The 26909-nt window shown below is 41.8% G+C and overlaps 1 protein-coding gene across 1 annotated transcript; it reads left to right on the forward strand.

Moving 5' to 3' along the window:
• The first annotated feature begins 76 nt into the window (after positions 1-76).
• On the forward strand, positions 77-22283 carry CATSPER3 (cation channel sperm associated 3). The gene is made up of 8 exons (XM_081850397.1): positions 77-217; positions 3126-3279; positions 6587-6826; positions 14214-14396; positions 16008-16148; positions 18219-18338; positions 20424-20581; positions 21996-22283. The coding sequence occupies exons 1-8, from the start codon at positions 99-101 to the stop codon at positions 22090-22092; spliced, it is 1212 nt and encodes a 403-aa protein (XP_081706523.1). The 5' UTR covers positions 77-98; the 3' UTR covers positions 22093-22283.
• The last annotated feature ends 4626 nt before the right edge of the window (positions 22284-26909 follow it).

A 26909-nucleotide genomic window follows, 5' to 3' on the forward strand; every position in this document is an offset into this window, starting at 1 on the left:
GAGTCCACATAGAACATTTCATTCTTTTTCCACTAGACTTTCTTGTTCAAATCTCCAGTGCTCCTTAAGGGGCAGGGGGATTAACAGCACCTACAAAGATGGCTGAAAAGATGGCTGTAGAGTTGCCTGAAGAACATCAGCTTATTGACGAGCTATCTTACGAGTATTTTAAGTCCAAATCTGACGTTGATGTGAAACACTATGTGTGGGGATTCAGGTAAGATTTCAGTTGGTTCCTTTTAGCTGTACAGTGGTACCTCGGGTTAAATACTTAATTCGTTCCGGAGGTCCGTTCTTAACATGAAACTGTTCTTAACCCGAAGCACCACTTTAGCTAATGGGGCCTCCTGCTGCTGCTGCACCGCTGCTGCACTATTTCTGTTCTCATCCTGAAGCAAAGTTCTTAACCCAAGCTACTATTTCTCGGTTAGTGGAGTCTGTAACCTGAAGCGTCAGTAACCCAAGGTTCACATGCTGCTTTTTCTTCAGAAGAGGTTCCACAAATGTTGAAGCATGTAATCTGGCCAAATACTGCCGCCTCTGGCTGGCAGTGGCTTTCCAGAATCTTGGGCACCATCTCTTACTTACGGGATCCTTTGAAGCGGAGATGGCAGGGATTGAACTTGGAGGCATGTTCTCAACCACTGAGCTGCGTGGCTTCTCCCCCAAGCACAGCAGGACAGCTCTTCTGGGGCCAGGTTGTTCTGTTGTACTTGGAATTTGGAACATTGAATGACCCAATCGCACCCAGTAGAAAGAGACATTGAATCACATGCCTCGAAGAAGACTTACTGAAAGGAGACAAGGCCAGAACAGTAAATCATACTGGGACAGCTTCTTCTGTGTGGGGGTACTTTGGGCTCGCAGGAGGCTTTAATTCAAGGGTGGAGAAACCTGTGGTGGAATACAATTCCCACCAGCTGCTGTCAGCAAGGCCAGTGTTCATGGATGAACACTGGAGGTGTAAGCTGTGTTGAGAGGTTAAGGCCAGTGATGGGGGTCTGTTGCCAAGTGTGGGGTGCGACTGCTGCGAGAAAACATGCATTTTATCTGCATGAGCTCTTAAAGGCCAAATTACTTGTTAAATGTATGCAGTGATCACCTCCCTTTTTAGAGAGAAAAAAGGGCGGAGAAGTGTATGGAGGTGCTTAACACCCCTTCTATGTTACATGGGATTCAAATCACCTTTGCCACTTCTGAGTTCTCTCCGGAAGTGGCTTTACTTTTGGAGGAAGGGACGGAGATGATCTATAAAACTATTGTTACAGATGCTCATCTGAGCAATGCAAACATGAAATATTATTACCAAACTTGTTGGGTCAACCCAATAAAACAACAATCCGACAAATCTTGCCCTGCTCAGGACATAGCTTTGATATCTCTCCCTATCCAATGGCCAGCAATGTTCCAGCAATCCTGTCTAAATCCAATGGATTTCTCATAGGTACTACTGGGGCATGGTATGAACAACTAGTTTAGATATTGCTTGTTGAAATGAGCAAGTGGTTTTAACATCTCTTGGACTGCTTACACCTTGGGGTCATAGCAGATAGCTCGATGAAGATGTCAACCTAGTGTACAGCTGTAAAAAGAAAAGGCAAATTCCATGCTATCAGGGAATGAATAGAAAATCAAAACTCTTGATGTCATAATGCTGTTACGCAAATCGATGGTGGGATACTGTTTGCAGTTCTGGTCACCTCCCCTCAAGAAGGATATTGAAGAGTTGGGAAAGGATTGGAAAAGGACAACCAAACTGATCATGGGGATAGAGTAGCGTAGCGTTTGGGACTTTTCAGTTTACAGAAAAAGTGAATAAGAGGTGACATGATAAAAGCTTATAAAATTATGCATGACATGGAGAAAGCAGATAGAGAAAAGTTTTTCTCCCTCAGAACACCAGAACTTATAGGTATCTAATGAAGCTGAATGTAGGAAGATTCAGGACAGATGAAAGTATTCATTCATTTAGTGCATAGTTAAACTAAGGGACTCCTCTCGGGAGGCAAGGATGGCCATCAACATGGATAGCTTTAAAAGACAAACAGAAAAACCTATGGAGGATAAAGTTGTGATTCGAGTACCTGTCACCCGCTTTGGGTTAATAAAGACGCGTGGACACGGTATATTGGGTTAATGGGCTAGAAAAGGCCACAACTTTATTGATTACAGCATGTGAGAAGGTATTGGCTTAGGCATTGGATGAGCAAATTTGACTCCACCCACTCGGAGAGGGGTGAGTGACGAGGAGTTAACTACCAGTAGGGGGAGCCTGTTGATGCCAATACAACTATAAGCTCTCCCCTGATGTCACCGGAGGTTGTGCCATGGCCCCCTGCCACACAGGACTTCGGACAGGATCCACGACCACGGGATTCCTTTAACAGAATACCCATAAGTGAAGGGGTAGGCGATGGCCAGACCTTGCCCTTCCATAACACCAACAACACATTCCAATGCCTAACCGCCAAATACCAGGAAAGTTGTGATGATTGCTATGAGGTAGGTGAAAAAAACCAAGAGGCCGGTGCCAATTTGCCAATTGGAAAAAAACTATCCTGCCCCCTGGGCAACCAGGATGACCAACCATGGGTCCATAGCAAGGTCAAGCGAGAAGCTGCGCACTAGAGGGAGTGGCGGGTGGGTGACTCGCGAAAATTGGCAGCGCAATGGCGGGGGGAGCTGGCGCGGCCGCATTTGAGCGGCTAAACCACGCCCCCCCGCAGTGTCTCCCGATTGGGTGCCCAGCTGGGAGGCGTGGCGCGCCAGCGATGATGGCAGGGCAGGGAGCAGAATGCCCCTTGCATGACGCGGGGTTCTGGTCCCGCTCAAAACCCCTCCCCTCTGGAAGGAGGAGAGGCTCTATCCGTGGCTACTAGCAATGGTTGCTATGCTGTGACAGCCAGAGGCAGTAATGCTTCTGAATACCAATTGCTGGAAAACCACAGGAGGGGAGGGTGCTCTTGTACTTGGGTCCTGCTTGAGATTTTATCAGAAGCGTCCTGGGGACCATTGTGAGAACATGATGCTGGAGTAGATTGGCCACTGGCTTGATCCAGCAGGCTCGGTTTAAGTTTGGATAACTTAGAATGTTCTGTTTTACAAATTTGTCATTCTCTTTCCAGGAGAAAAGACACAGAGCTATATGAGTTCGTTGAAACATTATTCTACCATCCTCTGTTCAAATCAGTTATGATCAGCACCATCACAATCAATGCAATATTTTTGGCCATAGAAACAGATTACAAAGTTCGCTATGAGTCACACTTTTTCCTGGAGGTAACAAGACTCTTGATTGCCTGAACTTTTCATTTTTCTCTATTGTTCTAAAGCCACTTTCTCTCTTCCAGAAGAAGAAAGGAATAAACGGGCGGGGGCAGGGGCAGGGGGCAGGGGGAGAGTCAAGTACAGAGTTTACCTGGCTCTCTCATTCCTTTCTCCTTTTCTTCTTGACTTCTAGTCAAGTTATGAGTAATGCCTTATATTATGCTCTTGTCAAGCAAAAGCATTAAATGGATGGAATACCTTATTCACTATACCTGACACGAGCTTGAATTTAGGAATAGGTCCACTATTAGTATTGCTCCATAAAGTATGAATTGGAGAAAGTGTAGGATAAATACTAAGGCCAAAATTTAGCTTACGTTTGTTGTGTTAGAGCTCAAACGAAAGCCTCAAGTCAGCGGTGACTAAGAGTTTCAAATGTTGAAAGAACTTTATACCTGTGAGTACGTACCATTGAACCCTACAGAATTTCACTGTTAGTCATGACCAGCTGAATCAGGGTCTCAGTACTCAAAACATTTCACATACGTAATCTCAACAATATTTACAATACCCTTTATGGTAGGCCAATATTATTATCCCTAAACACTGATGGTTCTCAGATAATAGTTTCTCTAATGCTCCTCAGATCGATCTGAGTCATAGATTTTCCATTCATGCACTTAACCACTATATTATGTCAGCTTTTTTACTCTCATTACCATCATTTCTGCTGCAACTATTTGACCCTAGCATTGAACACAGAAGTGACACATTCACTGCTCAGAGAGCTTACTGGTAAGTCGAGAAGAGGTTGAAGGGAGAGGACAAAACAGAGAATAAGGAATAACAAATGAGTGCAAGAGTCGAAAATATTAAAAAATAACAATAAGGTTATTACACAATAATATTTCCAGCCTGGCCTTTCACCCTGCAGAGGGCCTTCTTGGTAGTGGCACCCGCCCTGTGGAACGCCCTCCCATCAGATGTCAAGGAAATAAACAACTATCCGACTTTTAGAAGATGTCTGAAGGCAGCCCTGTTTAGGGAAGTTTTTAATGTTTGAAGTTTTATTCTGTTTTTAATGTTCTGTTGAAAGCCGCCCAGAGTGGCTGGGGCAACCCAGCCAGATAGGTGGCGTAGAAATATTATTATTATTATTATTATTATTGCTGTCCTTGTTTGTGAATTCCAAAATATTCCTGTGCTGGCTTTGGCTGCTTTAATATTTTACATTACTGAAAAATCTTGTTTATGTTGGGAGAAGAATCTAACTTAGAATAGTCACAAATGCCCTATCAACATGGTTTCAAAACTTAATGGTGATGTAATGGAGCAAGTCTGAGCCTATACTATAAATACTGATAAAACTATCCTGCACCCATTCTAATACATTGAAAGTTTAAACATTTTGCACATGTGGTTCAAGATATCTCCTGTCTGTAAAATAGCTAGGGACATTTGTCAGAAGGTTTATATGAGCTCATGAAATGCAACTGATTGCCAAATGTATGTGTATTTACAAATATATATTGTCTTTACCAAATATTTGAATTTACTATCAGCACTATCTGACAGAGGAAATCTATGAGTAGCTATAAATGCAACCATGCACATGCAGTATGTATACCTTTGCAAGACCTGGGATTTCTAGATAGACCGTCAAAGGGCATCATAGTTCAACGACAGGACTTATCACATTGGGTGTGCAATTGGAATAGCTGGCTTCTTGCCAATGATACTGCCTTGCCAAGTCACCTGATACTATCCAATCCTGACATGTTCATTGTGTCATAAGAACATCGTAAGAGCCCTGCTGGATCAAAACAAAGACCTATCTAGTCCACCATTTTGTTCTCACAGTGGCCAACCAGGATACTATGGGAAACCCACAAACTGGACATAACCACACTAACACTCATGATCCTAGCAACTGGTAATCAGAGCCATACTGCATCTAGCTAACACTAGAAGCTACACACACACACACACACACACACCCCATCATGACTAGTACCACTGATAGCCTTATCCTCCATTAATTTCTCTAATCCCCTTTAAAGTTGTCCATGTTGGTAGTTATCACTATATATTCTGGTGGCAAATTCCATAAGTTAACCATGTGCTGTATGTCTCTCTGTCATACTCTCTTTCCTCTTCATTGATATCACAAATCTCACATAGCCCTAAAGCTGCTTCTAGAATATACTTCACATTTAGTATGATGGAAGCACCTTTTATCTGACAACTACTTTTGCCCACACTGGTATTCGGTATTGCTCGTGATCTGCCCACCTGCTGATGTTTTGATTGCATTTGTAGGACTCTTCTTTTACAATTGAGGCTGAATAACATTTTGAACTTGAAGTGAGCACACGGTTAATAATTGCTCTCTCATGATTTAGATGTCCTCTTGAGAAACACTTATTTTTCACACACCTTGGATGTCTTAACTTACATGAAGTCAAGTTAGCTACTGTACACAAACTCTGGGCTTTAATTATATATCCCTGTGACGTGGTAGCAGAAAGAGAAGTCTGGCTACTGTCAAGAAGTCCATTCAGCACTTAGAAACATTTTCCCCCTTCTAATGTCAAGGTTTTGAGAATGGACATCAATAAGTTTGCATGCCCTACCTGCACCTTGGGCATTGTGGGAGATGGGCACGCATTTTGCACTTTAATTATCCTACTTGTGCTACATTCCCAAAAGAAAGACATTGTTTACACCATATATGAAACAGCAGCCTTAAAACCAATGTCAATGTGTCTTTGCTATTATGTTCCCCTTTCGGCTGATCCTTTTGCCTGTTATCATCTTCACATTCATGTGAAGCCGCCCAGAGTGGCTGGGGAAACCCAGCTAGATGGGTGGGGTATAAATAAATTATTATTATTATTATTATTATTATTATTATTATTACTTATGCATCATCCCAAAATAAATTTCAAACATGTACTTTTCCCATGCGGTAAATAGACCACACCCCATGGGTAATCTTTTAGGGCAAATGTGATTTCCCTGTCCCTTATCTTTCTGACATCCTAGGCCTCTGTACTGTGCCTTTGGTGGAGAGGCAGCAATTCAATTCAATTCAAAATAATATTTCATACTGAAAATGCTTGTTGGGAAATATTCAGCATGGCCCTACATAAGATTAAGCCTGATGATGGCCATGTATCTGAAGTTCTTTATTTCTGTAAGAATGAGCCTGTGGTCTACCTAGCAAAAGCCATTTCAGCAGCAACTACACCTTCCCTTGTGGTTCAATCACCAAAATACCGTAACTCCTCCTAACAATGCACCTTTGTTCCCTTTTCAGGTAGCAGATCTGATTATTGTGGCCATGTATACAGCAGAGTTTCTGATGAACCTTTACCTGGATCCCATTAATTACTGGAAGGATGGTTATAAGCGATTTGATGCGACTGTCCTTTTCATTTCTTACCTCCCATACACCATTAATAGAAGCAACCCGCAAATGCACCATACTGCAATGATGCTCAAAGGATTCCAGTCACTCCGGGTTCTCAAACTCCTCTTCTACAGCCCAGGGATGATGGTAAGTGGATGTGGTTTCATGAGCGGTGAAAAAGATGTCAGCTGTAAATACAGCTTGATTTTTCCTCTTCCAAACTGCCATCTCCTTCCCCCGCTGAGGATTAATTCCATTCTCTTTTGCTCAGAGGGTGATTCAAATGTGTGAAAAGCACACAGGAAGGAGTTCTTCCTGAATTGGACCATCTCAGGCTGCATTTCTGAATGCTCCCCAGTGTTTTTGCTTTTGAACACCTCCCCCCCCCCGAATATTACCATGAATTTTATTTTATTTGCCCTATTAAATGCCAATTTTCCATTACAGGGATTTATTCACTTATTTTAAACGTGGGGAAGCTTATGTTAATTCTCATACATTTAAACTAGCCCCAAGTTTCATCAGCAGGGAAGGAAACAAATAGTCTCTGTTTCAGAGTAACAGCACAGTCCTTTACATCTCTACTCGGAAGTAAGCCCCATTGAGCTCAAATTGTTCTGGACTGTGTGCTATACTCACTGCTGACATCTGTTGTCAGGATCAGGCAATATTCCTAGTTATTAACATGGTTAACCTGTGCAAGTAAATTCAACGAATGGGGATTGTCCTTTTTACAGCTGAAACTCTAAAAATATGCAAGGAAGATTTGGAAAAGGAATTAATTATCATGAAGTGTTGCATTCTTTTGGTTTCATTTTTTCACAAAGGCAATGCAAATTTTCAATAATAGCATAACATTTATCTGTAGTTTAATGATGTCAAGACACAGAATCTGTAATGGCTGTTATTAATACCACATGACCAGCTTTCATTTTACAAAAGATGTTAAAATCCATTGGCAAAGGATTCTAGGAGATGGTATGAACTGTGTGTTCCCTTCTCCTGCCTGAATTGTGTTTGCCATGTAGAGGGAGCCTGTTTTGTGGATTCTGCTTGTCTGGCCTTGTGTTTTTAGCATTTAAAATGCTACTGAGATGTTACTTGGCAGAACCCTCCCTTGAATCGCTCTTGAACAAAATGAAATGCCTTGAGGTTGCAAACACTTAAGTGAAAGCAGATCTGTCAACCTCAGCCTGAGCTCTGATTGGCTCTTTGCAAGCATGTCCTCTTGCCCTTATGTGTTGATTGATCCATGTCACCAGGGGGTGGCTTGTTGCCATCCTTTCTATCCCGACAGCATGAGAACTTTTACTCTTGCAAGATTGAATGTACTGCCCTCAGCTGTACTTGAGGGGCAATTCCAACAGTTTCCACACGAAAAACACTTATGTCCCTGTGGAGATGGCAGTAACGAATCGGTGGCGCATGCCCTTCTGTCTTGCCCTCTTTATAGAGACTTGAGGAATGAGATCATCACCCCTCTTTTATTGTCCATTCTGGGTTGCCTAACCACTGCCACAGTGTCCTTTCTCTTGACTGATCAAGATGAGCAGGTGACAGCAAAGGTTGCAAGGTTTTTAGCTGGCGCAATCAGAATAAGATCCACTACAGTCAGATCTCGGGTTGTAGTTGCTTCATGTTGAGCGTTTTTGGGTTGCGCTCCGTGGCGACCTGGAAGTAACGGAACGTATTACTTCCAGGTTTTGCCACTCGTGCATGCACAGATGCTCAAAATGACGTCACCGCATGCGCAGAAGCGGCGAATTGCGACTCACAGATGTGGGTTGCGTTCGCTTCAGGATGTGAACAGATCCCGTTCACATCCAGAGGTACCATTGTATTTGACTACTGATTCAAAACCCTAAAATGTATTTTATATAATTGACTTTTTATTTCTTTTTGCTATGGCTGATGGCTGACGCAAATAAAGATTCATTCATTCATTCCTGACAGCATGAGAACCTCTGGGGATGCGGATCAATCAGCATTGTTCACAAGCCTTGCCTCCTCCCCTCCCGAACAACCTTGATGGCTTTACATCACCAGTGGGTTCTCATGCTGTCAGGGAAGAGAGAAAGGATGACAGCAACTCACCCTCTCTTGACATGGATCAATCAACATTGTACAGAAGGGCGGGAAGCAAAGCTAGTGAAAGGCAGTCAGGACTCAGATTAAGCTTGGCAGATAAATTTTCACTTAGAGTTTGCAACTAGGGGAAACTTCCTTCTTTTTGTTGATTTGTTCTGATTAACATGGTGAGGTCTTATGAGGTCACTTACCTCCAAGGTCTTAAAAATGTGAAATAGACTTTAATTTCCCAAGACCTGCAATTCTGTGTGTGTGTATAGTTTCTTTTAATAAATGAAGTCTGGGGTTTTAAAGTCAGATTTCAAAACTTCTTTTTATATTTACAAGCTAAGTGAGTCATGCGTCTTTTGTGAGCCCTGTTTTTTTCTGCTGCACTGTGTATTATTGTGCCTGTGGATTTAAACCCTCTGATCATGCAGTTTTCTACACAACTACCGTATTTACTCGACTCTCATGTGCTGTTGAATCTAATGTGCACCTCAATTTTCAGATCCTTGAAACCAAAAAAAGTATTTGCTGGCGTATGTACAGTAAATGTGCCATCGAATATAATGTGCACCTTAATTTTTGCAACGTAATTTGGCCAAAAAAGGCGATCTCTATGTTCCTCAAAGAGCTACTCTTTTCAGAATGGTTTAACAATCAGCTCCCCTTCCCAAGGAATTCTGAGCTCTATGAGGGAAGAGGGATATTCTAACAATTCTCATTACCCTTAACAAATTTCAACTCCCAGGATTATTTTGGGGAAGCAATGACTGTTTAAAGAAGTATGATACAGTGGTATCTCAGGTTAAATATGCTTCAGGTTACAGACGCTTCAGGTTACAGACTCTGCTAACCCAGAAATACTACCTCGGGTTAAGAACTTTGCTTCAGGATGAGAACAGAAATTGCGCAGCAGCAGCATGGCAGCAGCAGGAGGCCCCATTAGCTAAAGTGGTCTTCAGGTTAAGAACAGTTTCAGGTTAAGAGCGGACCTCTGGAACGAATTAAGTTCTTAACCCAAGGTACCACTGTACTTTTAAAAATGTGTAGTAAAGATTGGCTCTAAATTTGGTTTCTCTTCTTGTTTCGTCTTTTCCAACATTAGGTTTGGCTCACCACATTTCTACATCATGAAAATTTGTTGGGAGTTTTAGTGTGCATTTTCCTAATACATACATTTTTATGCAATTTAGCCTAATGTACAAATTTCCCCAAGCAATTATTGTAAGTTATTTTCACTGAAATATTTGCATGTTTATTTCCCCCTAATATATGCATTTATGTGCCCGTTTTTTGGTTAGATAACGGGATCACAAAATTCAGAGAAGTGGTGAATTGAAGGACTTTGGTTTGCGTATAGTTTTTGGGGGAGCAAATTAGGTCAGAATAAAAAACCGAATCAACTTTGCCCGTCCCTTTTTGCGTATTGATATAATCATAAATAAATAATCCATAAATTTGTTTACTTACAAATCTGCAATATTTAGCCATTATAAATGTATGCAGGAGTGCACATATATGCTTATATATAGGCACATAAATTCTAACACACTGTGTGCCTAAATACTGTTGACTCATGGTTTTCTCTGGCAACCTTGGAGGTTTAGTTTTCAGGGGGGAGCTAATGTGTGTAGTGGCTGCTCAGCCGCAAGTTTCTGCTTGTCATTAATTGGCTGGAAGAAGTGGGACATTTATAGGCACAAAGCTCTTATAATGATCACTTTTGAGCCTTTATCCCTCTACTTTTGATCTTGGACTTCAGTTATCACCAGGTTTTTATATGCTAATTATCCAGTGTTTCTGGGGGACAAGGTTGGGACGGGGGTATATAAAACTACCAGCAATTTATAGAAGGTAAATCAGGCATTTCCATTTATCTTTGCTAATAATACTAGAAGAAAGGGATACCCCATATAAAATTGGGAAGAGAGAAAACTGATTTAATGCAGTGTATAATTAACTGGTGGAAGCCTCTTTTTTCCATGTTGAATTGACACTGTACATTGCATTTGTGCATATTGTATACCACCTCGATAGTTAACATGAGATGGCACAATACAAATACTTTTATAAAGAAGTAAACAGCCACTTCATTGATGCATATCTGAGCATACAGAATTGTATAACCTTGAAGTCAAGTTAGTATTTGGGGGGAATAGACACATTAAGGCTACAATTCTGTGTACACTTACCTTGACGTAAGCCCCATTGAAGTCAATAGGATTTACTTCTCTGAGTAGACATGTAACCTGTGACTCTATAAATGCAACAGCAGACCACTCATACCTTAGGCCCAGGCAACCCCCCAAGTGCTTAAAGATTCCTCTTTTGAGGAATCATTAGAGGTTCTTTGTAAGGTCCTCTGTATCCTCTGCCTTTGACCACAACACAGGTAAAATATTAGACTTGGGATTTTCGCCCAAAGTAGTGTGACAATTCCCTGTGTTGCTAAGGAAAGCAGTCATCCCCCCCCCCAAAAAAATATTTGTGTTTTACCAATACTGCCCCTGCCCCGGAAGATGTAGGAGGTTGCATATATCTGTGTGTGCATTATAGTTTATTAACTGCTGCGAAAATTACTTCTTAGCAAAGAAATGGAATTTAAGGCATGAAAAGCACGCAACACCTTCTTAGTTTGGTTCCCTTTTATTAATTAAAACAACAACAACAACCACCAAACTCATTACAATTTTCTGCCTCCCACCTTGGTGCAATAAATTTCCACCTTGAGGATATAATTTCCTCATTGGTATTTCACACTGAGAAGTTATGTTAAGAAACAATCCTGATGAGGATGCATGCTCCGTTTATCTGCCTTTTGGTTTGAAATTAAACGTTTAGAATGCCCAGTTCTGAAAACGACCTTTTAGGACGATGTACTGAGGATTAATCTCCATGCAGTTTACAAGATTGAGAGGCACAAAGCCTCTTCTTAACGACAGGAACCGCTGTGAATTTTTGAAGGCGTAGATGAGGAATGTAAAGATGGATGTGAGGGTAGCAAAGTTATTGGATGCCGGTATTCAAGGGGTGCTTGCTGGCCTGTTGCTACCACCGGCATTTTACAGCTCTCCTTAAGGGAGGCTGATTTTTTAAAGATTGTATCCAAATCCCTGATTGACTGGAGCACCATTACATCGCTTTATAAAAATGTCCCATGCTGTGGAGTGTAAATGGGTTTGTTCCTTCTCATTTTGAGGGCCAGTTCTATTGCCATGATTAAGAGCCTGATCGTGCAAGGTGCTAAGCCCCCCTTCCTTTTTGTGGGGGCATTTATTTATTTATTTATTTGCATATCACTTTTAAAGCCATTATCCTTCCCTGCATTGATCCTGTGTCCAGGTAGAGAGAACTTTCTCCTGCGCCCATACCCTTGGTCACTACACCAGTCCAGCATTATGGATTCTTTTGGACTACAATTCCCATCACCCCTGACCACTGGTCTTGCTAGCTAGGGGTGATGGGAGTTGTAGTCCAAAAAAAACCATCTGGCGACCCAAGTTTGGGAAACACTGATCTAGAGTAATAAATGGCTAGACCAACAACAGCTTGAAAGTGGGAGACATTAGCTCCCTTCACCTTGGCCATCAGTTACCGGGAGTGTGAATATAATCTAAATAATCCATTGTGTGGAGGTAGCCAATATTTTATAGAGTGGCTTGAATCTAAAAGACACACTGGCATGAGTGGAAGACAATTCTGTTTGTGCAATTTCTGATAATCCCCCCTCTCACTACACCACTTCATGAACTGTTCCTGAAAGTCACCGAACCCTCATAGGTAGATTTCGGCACAATCAACACAACGGAGGTGGGAAAGGCAAGGCCCATTATGCAAGCAGAAATCTGCTTGCGGTTCTCTGAAAGAAAGGTGTCATGCTTAGCACCAGCAGTATAGCTGGAGTAACTGATGCTTCCCTAACCTGAATTACTAACCCCGTGTAGGCTTGTCACAGTAAGAAGGGAAGTAATAACTTCTCAATCCCACATAGAGTTGTCACAATCAAAAGGGAAGTAGTTACTTCTCAAGGAACCTTCCTTCCCTAACAAAGCCACTACAGTACTGTTGACTGCATGCATCAGTAATGTTTATTATGAAGCAGATGTGGGTCTTGTTGGTCTTTTGCACTACGAGAACTCCTGCTTAATATGCCCCTAGAGGAAGCACCGAAAAGCACAGGGTCACTGGGTAAGAACTCTAAACAGAATGAACTCATATAAAGTGCTACAAATTACATCAGAATGTACACTAGACTCTCTGAGGAACGGATGGGAATACTGACTTGGGAATACCGCTTGAGTCAGACTGTTGGTCATGGATCTTGGCCAAGATCACAAACATTTCTATTAACTCAAAACTACAGAAGACTCTGCACTGCTTGAGTATTATATTACTCCAGAGACTGACTAAAGAATGGGCTGGCTGCCTTCCTTTCACTACAGAAAGCATACCGATGCCAAATACAAATGCCAAAGGGGTTCTTATATAATCTGCTGGTCCTTTTAAGACAAACATCTGTGACTGCCAACACTGTCTCATACTTCAGATCCCAAATCCATTTGTTGGTCTGTTCAGGTGTCAGTTCCTGGTTAGTGGGTTTGTGCAAAGCCAGAATAAGATGCTCATCTGCCTCTCTTGCGTGGCAAAGGAATTTGCTTTGTGCCGTTAGATCAAGGCTATAGTCAGTTTGGCAGTTCCCATGCCTAGTAGAAGGACTTGTAACTGGTGTCAGTAACTCCAGATGCAGCCGTGTCTCAGACTCAGAACGCTGTACCTGGGAACCCATTCTTCAGTACAAAACACAAGTATGTGGCGTCATTTACGAATGATCCCCATGGATGAATTTTGTCACTTTTGCCTAGCAAATAAAGAAAGGCTGGGCTCTTCTCTTGTTTCCCTGCAGCTCTTGTGGCCCCAAAGCTCTGTTCAGGGGGACTGGGGGACACCTCCAGAGCAGCAGGAGAAAACAGCACAGAGGGTTGCAGCGGAAGGGCAATGCTGGTGAGACTTTGGATCTTCCCATTGGTGAGATCCTTTGCTGGATCTTGGTCCCATCCATGAATGAAAGGATCTCTTCCGTTGCAGAAGCCTAGTTAGGATCCAAGCTGTGGTCAGTATCTGGAAATGGGTCAAGCAAAAGCTACCCCATTAGATGAGTGGAAGTCATTCACAAATGATGCTATGTGTGCTGCTATTTTGTTCCTCTGGAATCAGTTATCAAATGCAAAAGGGGACGAAAGGCCTGTAATAAATTTTAGGACTGCTGGTTCTTTTTGAGTGTATCCACCCATGCCCTGCCACTGATGACTTCACTCCATGAAACAGAAGCCCTGATTGAAATGGAAAGGAAGATCCCCAACCCTACTTCCTACCTGATTATTTTTTAAAAAACTTTTTTCTTCACATAATGTAAATTTAGATTCACTTGCTTTTCTTTTCTCTCTCTTTCCACTCTGCCCAGGTCCTGGTGGCAGCCCTGGCCGAAACTGCCAAAAATGTGATCTACGTTCTCGTGCTGTTGTTCCTGCTCATGTTTATCTTTGCAATTCTGGGTCAGGGTTTGTATGGAGACCCTGACCACGGAGACACACGTAACTGGGGCACCCTAGCAGCTGCCTTTTTCACTCTTTTCAGTTTAGTGACGGTAATTATCCATTCTCGGTTAGCTCTGTCCCACATTGCTTTTATATAATGGCAAAATCAATTTGAATAGAAACTATTTCAGGGTGTAACTAGGTCTAGATCTGTTATGTTTCAAGGTTTTTTCTTATTTTAAGGACAAAGGTAGTTTCAGGGAGTGGTCTACTTAAGATGAGGAACATGGTTCTTGGGATGGTTGTTTAAGTTTCCCCTTGCCATTGTTTCACTCATTCAAAAATCATCCCTAGAGATGCTGTTTGCCCCATAAAGCAAAACATGCTGGTATCACACTGTGCCATTGAACACTTGAGTGTGTCTTCAGTCCAGCTATTTTTCAGAAGACTGTAGAGTGGGTACAGTTTGCATCTCATCCCCATCGTTATCCCAGATAAGTATTTTGCCAATGAACCTAATTTTCCTTCAATGCTCCCCACAATATCTGGACAAACACTGAGAACAGTTTTGTGGCTTCCCTCCCCCCATAATCAATTGTTCCCCACCCCAATGTTTATCTTTGTGCACATATAGTGCAAACACACCAAGATGGGCCCCAGAACAAAGAGGGATAATAATGTGAAATGGGACAAGGACAACAGCATGATCAAGATCTCAGAGACAATATTGATTGCCTCAAACAATTCCTGCATGAAGCAGTGGGTTGGGCTGATTACCGCCAAAGGATCTTCTGATTCTATGAAATTACTATTAATTAGTAAGAGCAGTTGTTTTAAATCTGAAAGTATAGGCATGGGTCAGCTTGTGTGTGTGTGCGTTGGGAAGAATGTATTGCACTGAGGAAGGCAGAAAGGCAAAAAAACCAACCAAACCAAGCCTTCAGTCTTGTTAATTTCATTGCTGCCACCAGGTCAATATCTTCTACCACCACGGGCCCTCAGCCGCCTGCACTAAACAGCCTCCTAAGCTTTCCCCTCTACCATAGAGTGGTTTGGCACTTAGCTTGGGGTGAATAACAAGCTCACTGACCCCCCCAACCTTTAATTAAGGTTTTAGTAAAGCAACATTAAACAGCTTGTGAGGAAATAATTTTAGATTTTTAAAATATATATAGAGAGAGATAAATGCACCTGAGATAAATGTACCTGTTCTAGACTGTTTCCCCAACCAAGCCAATGCTTATGAATCTGTACCCCCCTGCTTATATAGGTTCCTCATATGCTGACTCGTTTTGTTGTAGTGACCCTTTGAGCTGCCAAACATTTTCTAGTGTTCCAGTACTGTTAGTGTTTCAGCCTTTTTGCTCTCAAATCTCTATCTCATCTCATCTTATCATCTCTTCAGTTAACTACGCTATTTTCCAACTCAACTTATGCACAATATTTTCACGCCTCTTCCCAATCTTTTAGCCAATTGGAAGGAGAGAAGATTCCTGGTTAAGTTTCTATCTTCCATAATTGCCAGGTTCCTCTGTGCAGAGCTTCCCCGCGCACATTTAACATTATTCAGAACTTTTACCCCTCTTGTCCAGAAAAGCCTCCAACACTAAGCAACTGTTTTACAATCGGAGTCTTAAAACCCCAAATTAAATCACTATGATCTATATGAAACTTGGTTGATTCTTCTTTAGAGTTTAATCATTGATCTGATGACCTTTCAGGTTGATGGCTGGACAGACTTGCAGGATGAACTGGATGCCAAAAAATTTGTTTCAAGCCGGACATTCACAATAGTGTTCATTCTCCTGGGATTTTTTGTGTTTTTCAACATGTTTATTGCAGTTGTTATCATGGATATTCAGGTAACTTGCCTTTGTGTGGCAGAGATAGCAATTTTATCTCTGTATAAATTCATTTATCTCTGTATAAATTGATTTGTTTGATAACCAGCACTTACTGAGTTCCCACAAAACTGCTATGCATGTGAACTATTTGTGCCTGAAAGTCTGCTCTGATTAGTGAATTTTAGTCTAAATCCTATGTCTAATTTTCATCCAATTTAGGCATATCTTTTATCTATATACTGCAAAATGTGTATAGTGACACACGTGATTAATAATAATAATAATAATAATAATAATAATAATTTATTTATACCCCACCCATCTGGCTGAGTTTCCCCAGCCACTCTGGGTGGCTCCCAATCAAGTGTTAAAAACAGTACAGCGTTACATATTAAAAACTTCCCTGAACAGGGGTGCCTTAAGATGTCTTCTGAATGTCAGGTAGTTGTTTATTTCTTTGACATCTGATGGGAGGGCGTTCCACAGGGCGAGTGCCACTACCGAGAAGTTCCTCTGTCTGGTTCCCTGTAACCTCACTTCTCGCAATGAGGGAACCGCCAGAAGGCCCTTGGCACTGGATCTCAGTGTCCGGGCTGAATGATGGGGGTGGAGACGCTCCTTCAGGTATACAGGACCGAGGCCGTTTAGGGCTTTAAAGGTCAGCACCAACACTTTGAATCGTGCTCGGAAACATACTGGGAGCCAATGCAGATCTCTCAGAACCGGTGTTATGTGGTCCCGGCGGCCACTCCCAGTCACCAGTCTAGCTGCCACATTCTGGATTAATTGCAGTTTCCAGGTCACCTTCAAAGGTAGCCCCACGTAGAGCGCTTTGCAGTAGTCCAAGCGGGAGATAACTAGAGCATGCACCACTCTGGCGAGACAGTTCACGGGCAGGTAGGGTCTTAGCCTGCGTACCAGGTGGAGCTGGTAGACAGCTGCCCTGGACACAGAATTAACCTGTGCCTCCATGGACAGCTGTGAGTCCAAAATGACTCCCAGTTACCCCATTCAGGACCAGGGAATCCCCCACACCCATCTGCTCCCTGTCCCCCAAAAACAGTACTTCTGTCTTGTCAGGATTCAACCTCAACCTGTTAGCCGCCATCCATCCTCCAACTGCCTCCAGGCACTCACACAGGACCTTCACCGCCTTCACTGGTTCTGATTTAAAGGAGAGGTAGAGCTGGGTGTCATCTGCATACTGATGAACACCCAGCCATATACCCCCCTGGTGATCTCTCCCAGCGGCTTCATATAGATATTAAAAAGCATGGGGGAGAGGAAGGAACCCTGAGGCACCCCACAAGTGAGAGCCCAGGGGTCTGAACACTCATCCCCCCCCACCACTTTCTGGACACAGCCCAGGAGAAAGGAGCGGAACCACCGTATAACAGTGCCCCCAGCACTGTTCTGTTAGATCTGTTAGATCTGTCATAGTCCTACTGCAAGCTGAAAAGTCTTGTGGGATGAACATTAACACCAAAAGTGTATACAGTCGTACCTTGGAAGTTGAATGGAATCCGTTCCAGAAGTTTCTTCGATTTCCAACACATTCAGAAACCAAAGCGTGGCTTTTGATTGGCTGCAGGAAGCTCCTGCAGCCAATCAGAAGCCACAGAAGCCCCACTGGATGTTCGGCTTCCAAAGATCGTTTGCAAACCAGAACACTCACTTCCAGGTTTCCAGCGTTCGAGAGCCAAAATGTCCGAGTACAAAGGCATTCAGGATCCAAGGTATGACTGTATAAACAATTACTTCAAATATATTGATGCTGTTACTTCTGCAGAATGATATATCACTACTTTGGCATGAAGTACAAGGGATATGGTTATGAACTGGGCTGCTCTACTATACAAAGTTTCTAGAACAGTTTGTCTACCAGTAATAAATGCTGATTAATGGGATATCCAAGGCAGAGGATCACCTTGGCTCTGTACTTAAGGAGGCAGGGAAGGGTGTAAGGAGAGGGATTACACATACCTTATTCTTTTACTGGTTGAGAAAATAAAATTTCCTGACGATGTAGTAAATGAACAGGAGCTTTGTCTCAAGATATTCTATCACCCTTTGTTTTGATACAACCAGGGGACAACTGATGAATATGAGCAAAAGCTTAAAGCAGACAGGCATGCTGCTCTGATGGCAAAAAAGCAGTCCATTCTGAAAAGACAACAGGACGAAATAAAGGCATTACTGAATCAGCAGGTTAGCACATCATAATGTTACATTGCAATAAGGGCATACTTTTTAGTAGATGATTCCCCTTCAGTTAGTCTCCATTAATTCAAAATGAATGAATAACCGACCAAGAAAATAACCCACTTGTGGAGAATTTTAAAAGTAAACCAAGTTGTAGATTTTCACGTCATTTAATGCTCAGACTGAAGTTGTTCATTTAGCTTATAAAGTGGAAAAGCCACAGCTGTGCTCCACTCTGTGGGCCACAGAGCCCAACGCTGTACAGAATATTGGGTCCAGAGAGAACATTATACCTACCTTTCAAGCTATAAAATCTAAATAGACTATTGAAATTGTCCGAGCATATTCAAGTGTTAGTCTTGTAGCTGGTTAGGGCTGGGATTGTTACATCCCCTGAATGAACTAGCTGTGGCTTATTAATTTTAGTTAATAGGCTTTTTGACCGCTTTTAAGGCAATATTGCATCCCAAAGCAGATATACAACTACATATCCATAAAACCCAAGAACAAAACTATTTAAAACAATGCAGATATCCAGTTCTATTCCCAAAATATACTAGTTTGCAGACCAGAAAAGAAGGGGCTTACCTAACTCTGAAAAACAGCATTCATTATCCTAGATTTGAAAATGGTTATTAAGGCCTGTTTAAAATTAACAAGGGATGGAGCCTTGGGCATCTGTGGCAGAGAGCAAGGAAGGCAAGTCCCCTCTGCCGTTGGATGAACTGTAGTATCCAATTCCCAGCTTTTATTTTTATTTTTTCCTGTTTCAGGCATCTGTAAAACCCGAGATGTGATGCAACATGTGTTTTCCTTTGTTTTGTGAGAAACTAACCTGCTCCCACCTCTAGGGGTTTTTGGCCAATGAATGAAGTCATAGCAGTGACATTTAAGAAACCAGATCTAGACAATTAGACAAAGAGAAGGCTAGCTACCACCATTAAGTCTCCAGAACTACCAGAAATGGTAGACCTGTTATCTCATGCTAATTATATATGTTTATTTATCCCCTGCCCCACACATGAAACATTCCTGCAGATGCCCGTGGATAGAACTTGCCTCACTTAGAATCAAGTTCCATAAATTGGGAAGTGTATTTCTTAAGCTTTCTTATAATTTATACATACACATCCCTTACTCACACATTCACTCATATGCAACAGAGTTCCGTTGACCCTTTTTGAAATCTGAAGGATCCTACACAGGGCTTTTTTCCCCCAACCGGAGCTCAGTTCTGGCACCTCTCAGGTGGGCACCATTGCCGTTAATAAGAGAACAAGGGAAGCATGCATCCAGGCACCTTTTTCTAGAGAAAAAGCACAGATCCTACAGATTTTGGAAGGCATGCAGAAAGGGGGCCATGCAGGGATGCGAGGAGCTCCTTGGGAAACATGGTGCTCAGCAACTTCCTAGATGTCTATGACTCCTCCCTGACAAAACCCAAACAGTCTCAGTAATGGAATATGGACAAACTTCATACAGTTTCTAAAGGGCTACCCATATGGTGCCCTTTTTAAATCCCACAAAACTTCTCCCAGAAATTCAAGGATAAGATGGACCAGTCCTGATCTGGATGTGACTTCTGTTACTTTAAAACATAGGTGGGGCACCTCAAGACTGAGGGCCACATGCAGCCCTCAAGTTATCACTATCTGGCCCTCAGAACATTCTCCAGGCCACACTCCTCCCAGGCCACCTTTTGTATCCTGAATGCTTGTGCCTGACTAGTATGTGCTCTTGAACTCTGATAATGCCTCGTGCTTGTCTCTATGGAGGACATATAGGGGATCTGTGAGTGTGTGTAGAAACTCGCCTCCCATTCAAAGGTAAGCATTCACATTTGTTGCTCTACCTCCTTTCCTCTCTGGCCCTGCCCATCACTGTCACATGGGTACCAGAAGGTTGTCCCCTGGGCTAAAAAATGTCCCACCCCTACACCTCTGCCAGCTTTAAAGCATAAAAAACTCACCCCCTTTCCAATGTTGCTTATTTGCCTTTTGTGGAAGTTGCTGGGAGTATAACCAGCTCTGTGAAGCCGAATGTGGCATTGTAGCACTGGCATTAAACCGGTTGCCTGTCTTTTCACACCAGAAATCAACAGAATATAGAACCTTTGATGAAATGGTGGAAAGCTTCAAGAAAACCCTGCTTCACACAGATCCCATGATCTTAGAAGATTTTTGTTGCAGCCTGCCGTTCATCGATCTATATTTGTCATCTTTGGATCGTCAGGACCGCACAATTTATAAGTATGCAACACTTCCTAAGTCAACCGTATAAGGGTTAGATCATGTTCATATTAATAGTTATTTCATTGCAGCCAACGCTAATTATTTTAAATCCTTAACACTCCTGTGCTGTTTGTACTGAGATCTAACAGAAATGTTTTTTTTAAGTGTGTGGCATTGTTTCCTAAATACTGTGAAGTTAAGGAATTCTGAATGTTGGTGGGCAATGGTATGATTGAATGCTTCCAAGGGGGCAAAAGCATTCCTTGCATGTAGAAAGCTAGAACTTCAAGAAGATGGGTTCTGGGATAATGTTCCCAATCTTTCCAAATGCAAGGAATTTTTGAAATGGAAGGCAGTCTAATGTTTGAAATGGTCTTGCCTTAGGAGAGGTGTAAAACATTGGTTTTTTTGTGTTTGGATCAGCACTCTGAGAGAAAACCATGTTTAACAGCTTTGCAATGTCAGGACCATTTCAAACATGTAAAAATTGCAAGAACAGAAGCTTCCCAGTTAGGGAATTTCTGTTCAAAACAAGGAATGAAGGAAAAACTGCATTGTAGACTCTTGTTCCTAACTAGTGCATGAACAGTATAGAAGGCACAGCTTCCTGAATAAGCCCTACAAAAATACCTAAATGGTGGCCATTTAGAATTAGAAGAATGAAGCTTTGGAAATGATTAAAGATCACGCTTGAATATTTAGTCACATTTTAAACTCTGTTTTGCCAACTGATACATGTGGTTCTTGTGATAATTTGTTCCTACTGATGAAAATGTGGCAGGCCTTTGGAAGAGACTTTAGAGGCTGAATGTAAGAAGCCACTGGGGCTGTTTCTTGCACCTTGGAAACATTGCTTCCAGGATCCAAAAATCTGTGATCGTGTAAATCTCTGTGTGATGAATGCTATATTGTTCTTAATTTTAAAATAATTCTAAGCTGCTTTTATATTTAAGAAAATGCATCAACTGACTTGCTAAAAACAACAATACTATAACTCAAAGCAGCAGAAAGAAGCAATAAATAAAATTTTAGATTGAGGGGATCAATATATAAACCCACACCATCCATACAATACATCTGCTTTGTATGCAGAAGGTCTAAGGTTCCATCCCTGGGATCTCTAGGTAGGACTGGGAAACATTCCTGTCTGAAACCCCCAAAAGCCATTGCCAGTCAATGTAGACCGTACCAAAAAACATGGACCAATGTGAAGAGTTCCCAAATGCCCTCTCCAAATTGAGTACAGTGGTACCTTGGGTTACATATGTTTCAGGTTTCAGACTCCGCGGGTTTCAACACAGGCACCTGGTTGGCCACTGTGAGAACAAGATGCTGGATTAGATGGGCCAGCAGGCTGTTCTTATGTTCTCAAGACCTGTTGTAGCATCATGAAATGATCATTGCACGTGTTTTGCTTGTTTTCTCATTCCAGGCTGCAAAAATTGTATTATGAAATCGTTGCCGTTTTGACTAATATGCTGCAAGAATCAGACGAAAAGCCTTTGCAGAGCCTGCAGACTCATAGGTGAAGACCTGAGTTTCCTGCTACCTAACGAAAAAGTGTTTTTTTTCCCATTTGAAAAAATCTCGTGCACGCTCCTTAGCAATTAGCAAAATGAATGGAAGAACTTCCACGAACTTCCAGCAGAGCTAGAGTTTTACTTCATTTGTATTCACATCTTAGGAAATATAAACGTAATTTGGCTGCTTTGCTAATGCATCCTTGTGTTTGCGGCTGTATCTCTTTCCATCTTTATAGGCTTAGGTCAAACTGTTAGATCATATCGTGTGATTTTTCCTGAGGCCATGTGGTAGCTTTTAACTGGTAAACCCAGATGGGTTGCAAACTAATGGAGTCATTCTGTGTGTGTAGGAGAGTTTTTTGGTTGCTATGGGGAAGGGGAAGGATCCCATGATTGTGTGCAATTTTGTTTCTCACAGCACAGAGCTCAAACAATGGCCTGGGCCATGACCACCACCTATAGCAGCCTTCTCCAACATCTAGTGCCTTCCAGATGTTTTGGACTACAAGTCCCATCAGCTCCAGTCAGCATGGGTCACAGTCAGGGATGGTGGGACTTGTAGTCCAAAACATCTGGAAGGCACCAGGATGGGGAAGACTTACTCAACTTAAAGGACACATTTGAACAATTGGAATGCATGGTAGAATCTGGGTTCCTGAATGCATGTTGTCTCCTGAAACTTCACTTAAGCTGGAGCGCATTTGATTTACTATTTGCCCAGCTGACATGGGTTGGGCACTGATGTGAATGGTTACATTCTGGATTCTTGGTGCCACAATGGAGATGATTATGTCAACACAGTTGGAGCCATGAATTGCCCTCAAGGTGAGATGCTTCGTTTCTGTGACTTCCTCAACATACATGTATATTTTCTGGAACTTTCAAGGTAAATAATTCTGTGGATATATTCACATTCATTTAAAGGGAAAACACGCATACACACATATACATCCATTTCAACTTTATCAGGTTATTACTCAAATAACAGCCAGTCTTGGGTTTCCAATATCTCAAATCTCCATACTTTGCATCTGATTACTAATGAAGATTTCATGCTTCAGAAACAACAGCTTATGTTGTAAGATTCTGTAAAGGCTGGGATCCTTTGTGTTTGTTTATACAAGAGAATTCTGTTTCCTTGGAGGCTGGTGGAAGCAACTCAGTCTTAATGTAGTGTATATACACAGGGGCCTATACCATATCTATTCCAAACGTATCCTTTATCCCACAAGGAAAATGTGCACAGCATATTTAGAGCGGGGATGGTCAATGTGATACTTTGCAGATGCTATTGAACTCCCAACTCTCATCAGCTCCAGCCAGCATGGTCTATAGTCAGAAATTATGGGAGTTGTCATCCATAATATCTGGAGGGCACCAAGTTGTGCTTCCCCTGGGTTACAGCAAGCGCTACTGCAGAGAAAGAGTCTAGCTGATATACTGTGACTTCCCAGCTATCTTGAGAGGCAATGCTATACTTGGAAGGGAATCCACTGAAACACATGCTTGGGATTATACACTTAGCCATTTTGGACAAGATGGAAAAGATTCTCTTTAGTGATTAAGTCCATTATTTTGGAGCCATGGGACACAAAGCCCATTCACACAAAGGATGTATCAGATGGTGAGCATATGCCCTTCTTGAATTAGCCCCAAACTATGAGAAACAGCCTAGAGACACTGTTGGATGGAGAACTGTTCCGTTCTTGAAGTATTTTGAGAATTTCATGGATGGAATTTCCCTCCCAAGGGGGGAAAAGGTGATAATATTTGGTGCTGAGTTTTCTGACTCGCGTATCATTTTTATTTTACAGCTGCAAAGCACTTTATGATTATATGTAGTGGATTGGTGTATAATATTACAAAAAGAACCACTTGAAAAATGTCCTTTATAATAGTAAGTGGTTAGACTGGGTCACCCTATGCCTTTTTAGTAGTAAAATAAATTAGAAACAGACGTGTACAGTATCTAATTCTAGGCTCAAAAATGTTTGAAAAATGATGCTCATAAAGAAAAACTATTGACACTTTCTGAGAGAGATATGGGCTGACTTTAAATATATATAACAGAGCAAGTTGAGTTATCCTTCTGCAGTTATTTTTCTGAGTACAACTCACTCCACCAGACTGGGTATTGGTTTGCACACACAGCTAAATCATTTCGGGGCTAGTTCTTCCATTGTCAACAACAAATTCCTCTCCATGGACCATTAGTTTTGAGAGGCTATTTCATATATCAGTATCACACAGTGAACATATTTTGTGTTATGTATTAGCTACACACACACAGTTTGCATTGGAGAGTAGGCATTAAAGTGTCTGAATTCCACTGGAGAATGTAGCCTAATCACTCAGTACAATTATTTGCATTGCTTTTGATCACAGCCCCTAAGTAAGATATAGAAACAACCCAAACCTTGCACACCACCCTTGAGAATTTCAGCAACATTTTTCCTAGTCTTTGATAATTTTTAATGGATTTTTTTCTTTTCATTGGTGATGGACTCTCTCTCTCTCTCTCTCTCTCTCTCTCTCTCTCTCTCTCCACATACACACACACACACCACACACGTCTCAATCCTGATGCACAGAGCAGGCTATTTTCGAAGTGACATACCCTTAGAATCTATACAATCATAAAACTAAACACAAAAAGACAATAATAAAAAATGAACACCATAAAAATTATAAACAAAGAGCAGCAGCATGCAACAACATCCAATGAGAGCTTGAAGTGTGTTGAAAGCCAATATGCATACACGTAAAAGGTCCTAAACAACAACAAAACCCTGTGCAAGTAGTAGCTTCTGGTATTTGAGAATCTTTCTGCTGAAAAGATGGTTGGCAACACCAGCATTGACAGAGCTCGCTCACTTGTGTGTACAGAAATGAGGTGACTGGAATCAGTTTCCTTACCTCAGGAGAGGTGAACAGAACTGTCCTTAACAGCACTGAGCACAGGTATTTAGTGGGTACCTGTCGTTTACCCCTTGCAGCATCTCTTTATATGCAAGTGGCCCGATAAATGGGAGCCTGTTCTCCAACACACAGATCTCCTTTGCTGGGTCAGACCTACAGTGTCATTCTGTAGAACTTTTCAACTTCAAAGGTTTTAAGGACAAATCCATCTGCATGTGCCCATTCCCTACCATTTACTTTTAGATAGACATTTCCAACTGCAAACAGAAGCTCCTCATAAAAGCCCTAGAGCGGAACCAACCATACAAGTTCCTACTAAATTTGGTTTTCATGTTGTCATTTGTAGCAATGTAATGTTTTACGAAGAACACTTCCTCAAACTTCCGCAGCATAATGAAAACATATGTGGATCTAGAAGACAATATGTGACCGTTTTCATGGAGAGATTATATCAAAACCTCATTTTTTCCCTGTTGACAGTTATATGGGCCACATTTCAGCGAGACTTAACAAATGGGAAAGAATACTATTAAGCATAGAACTTCTCACTTTTACTGTGGCCATGTACATGCTAGATGGAATAATTTATGATTTAATAATTTTTAATTATGTGAAATAATAAGAAATATGCAACAAATGAGATAAATTATGTTGTATTTGGACTGTTGTTGTTTAGTTGTTTAGTCGTGTCTGACTCTTTGTGACCCCATGGACCAGAGCACGCCAGGCACTCCTGTCTTCCACTGCCTCCCACAGTTTGGTCAAAGTCATGTTGGTAGCTTCGAGAACACTGTCCAACCATATCATCCTCTGTCGTCCCCTTCTCCTTGTGCCCTCAATCTTTCCCAACATCAGGGTCTTTTCCAGGGAGTCTTCTCTTCTCATGAGGTGGCCAAAGTATTGGAGCCTCAGCTTCAGGATCTGTCCTTCCAGTGAGCACTCAGGGCTGATATCCTTAAGAATGGATAGGTTTGATCTTCTTGCAGTCCATGGGACTCTCAAGAGTCTCCTCCAGCACCATAATTCAAAAGCATCAATTCTTCAGCGATCAGCCTTCTTTATGGTTCAGCTCTCACTTCCATACATCACTACTGGGAAAACCATAGCTTTAACAATCCGGACCTTTGTTGGCAGGGTGATGTCTCTGCTTTTTAAGATGCTGTCTAGGTTTGCCATTGCTTTTCTCCCAAGAAGCAGGCATCTTTTAATTTCATGACTGCTGTCACCATCTGCAGTGGTCTTATTTGGACTAGTGTTAAATTATTGTATTGCCTAGTTTGTGTTGATTGTTGACTACTTTGGAGTTTGCCAGAGCATGGATAACTAAACATCTGAGGGTGGTGGAACTATCAAGTGGGGCCGTTCTGCTAATTTTACCAACCAAGAGAATCTGTAGGGAAAGAGGTGGTTTCTCAGATAGTCTGAGCACCTTAAATTAGGCCCAGAATGAAGTGGCAAACAATGCAGTTCTTTTAGAACAGATTTGCCTAACCTCTGTTATATGTGTTACAGATAGGTAGCCGTGTTGGTCTGCCATAGTCAAAACAAAAAATTCCTTCCAGTAGCACCTTAAAGACCAACTAAGTTAGTTCTAGGTATGAGCTTTCGTGTGCATGCACACTTCTTCAGATACACACTCTGTTATATGAGTTTGACATGGAACCCTAGTTGGGTCCAATTTAAGTATGCCTGGAAAAAAGACCCGGTGGACTCAGTGGAACTTACTTCTGAGTAGGATTGTGTTGTACAGGGCTGAACAGAAATGTACTCCCAAAATTGGGAGGTAAAATGGGGTGTGTGTGATTAGATGGCAATAGGTGAAATTCTACAACAGTTCTTCTTAGAAAATTCTCCACAAATACTCCTCTGCAGAGGAAAATGTTATACCTGGAATTAAATATTCA

Source organism: Podarcis erhardii (genome assembly GCF_964252035.2).
Source record: "Podarcis erhardii genome assembly, chromosome: 2".
Taxonomy (NCBI): domain Eukaryota; kingdom Metazoa; phylum Chordata; class Lepidosauria; order Squamata; family Lacertidae; genus Podarcis; species Podarcis erhardii.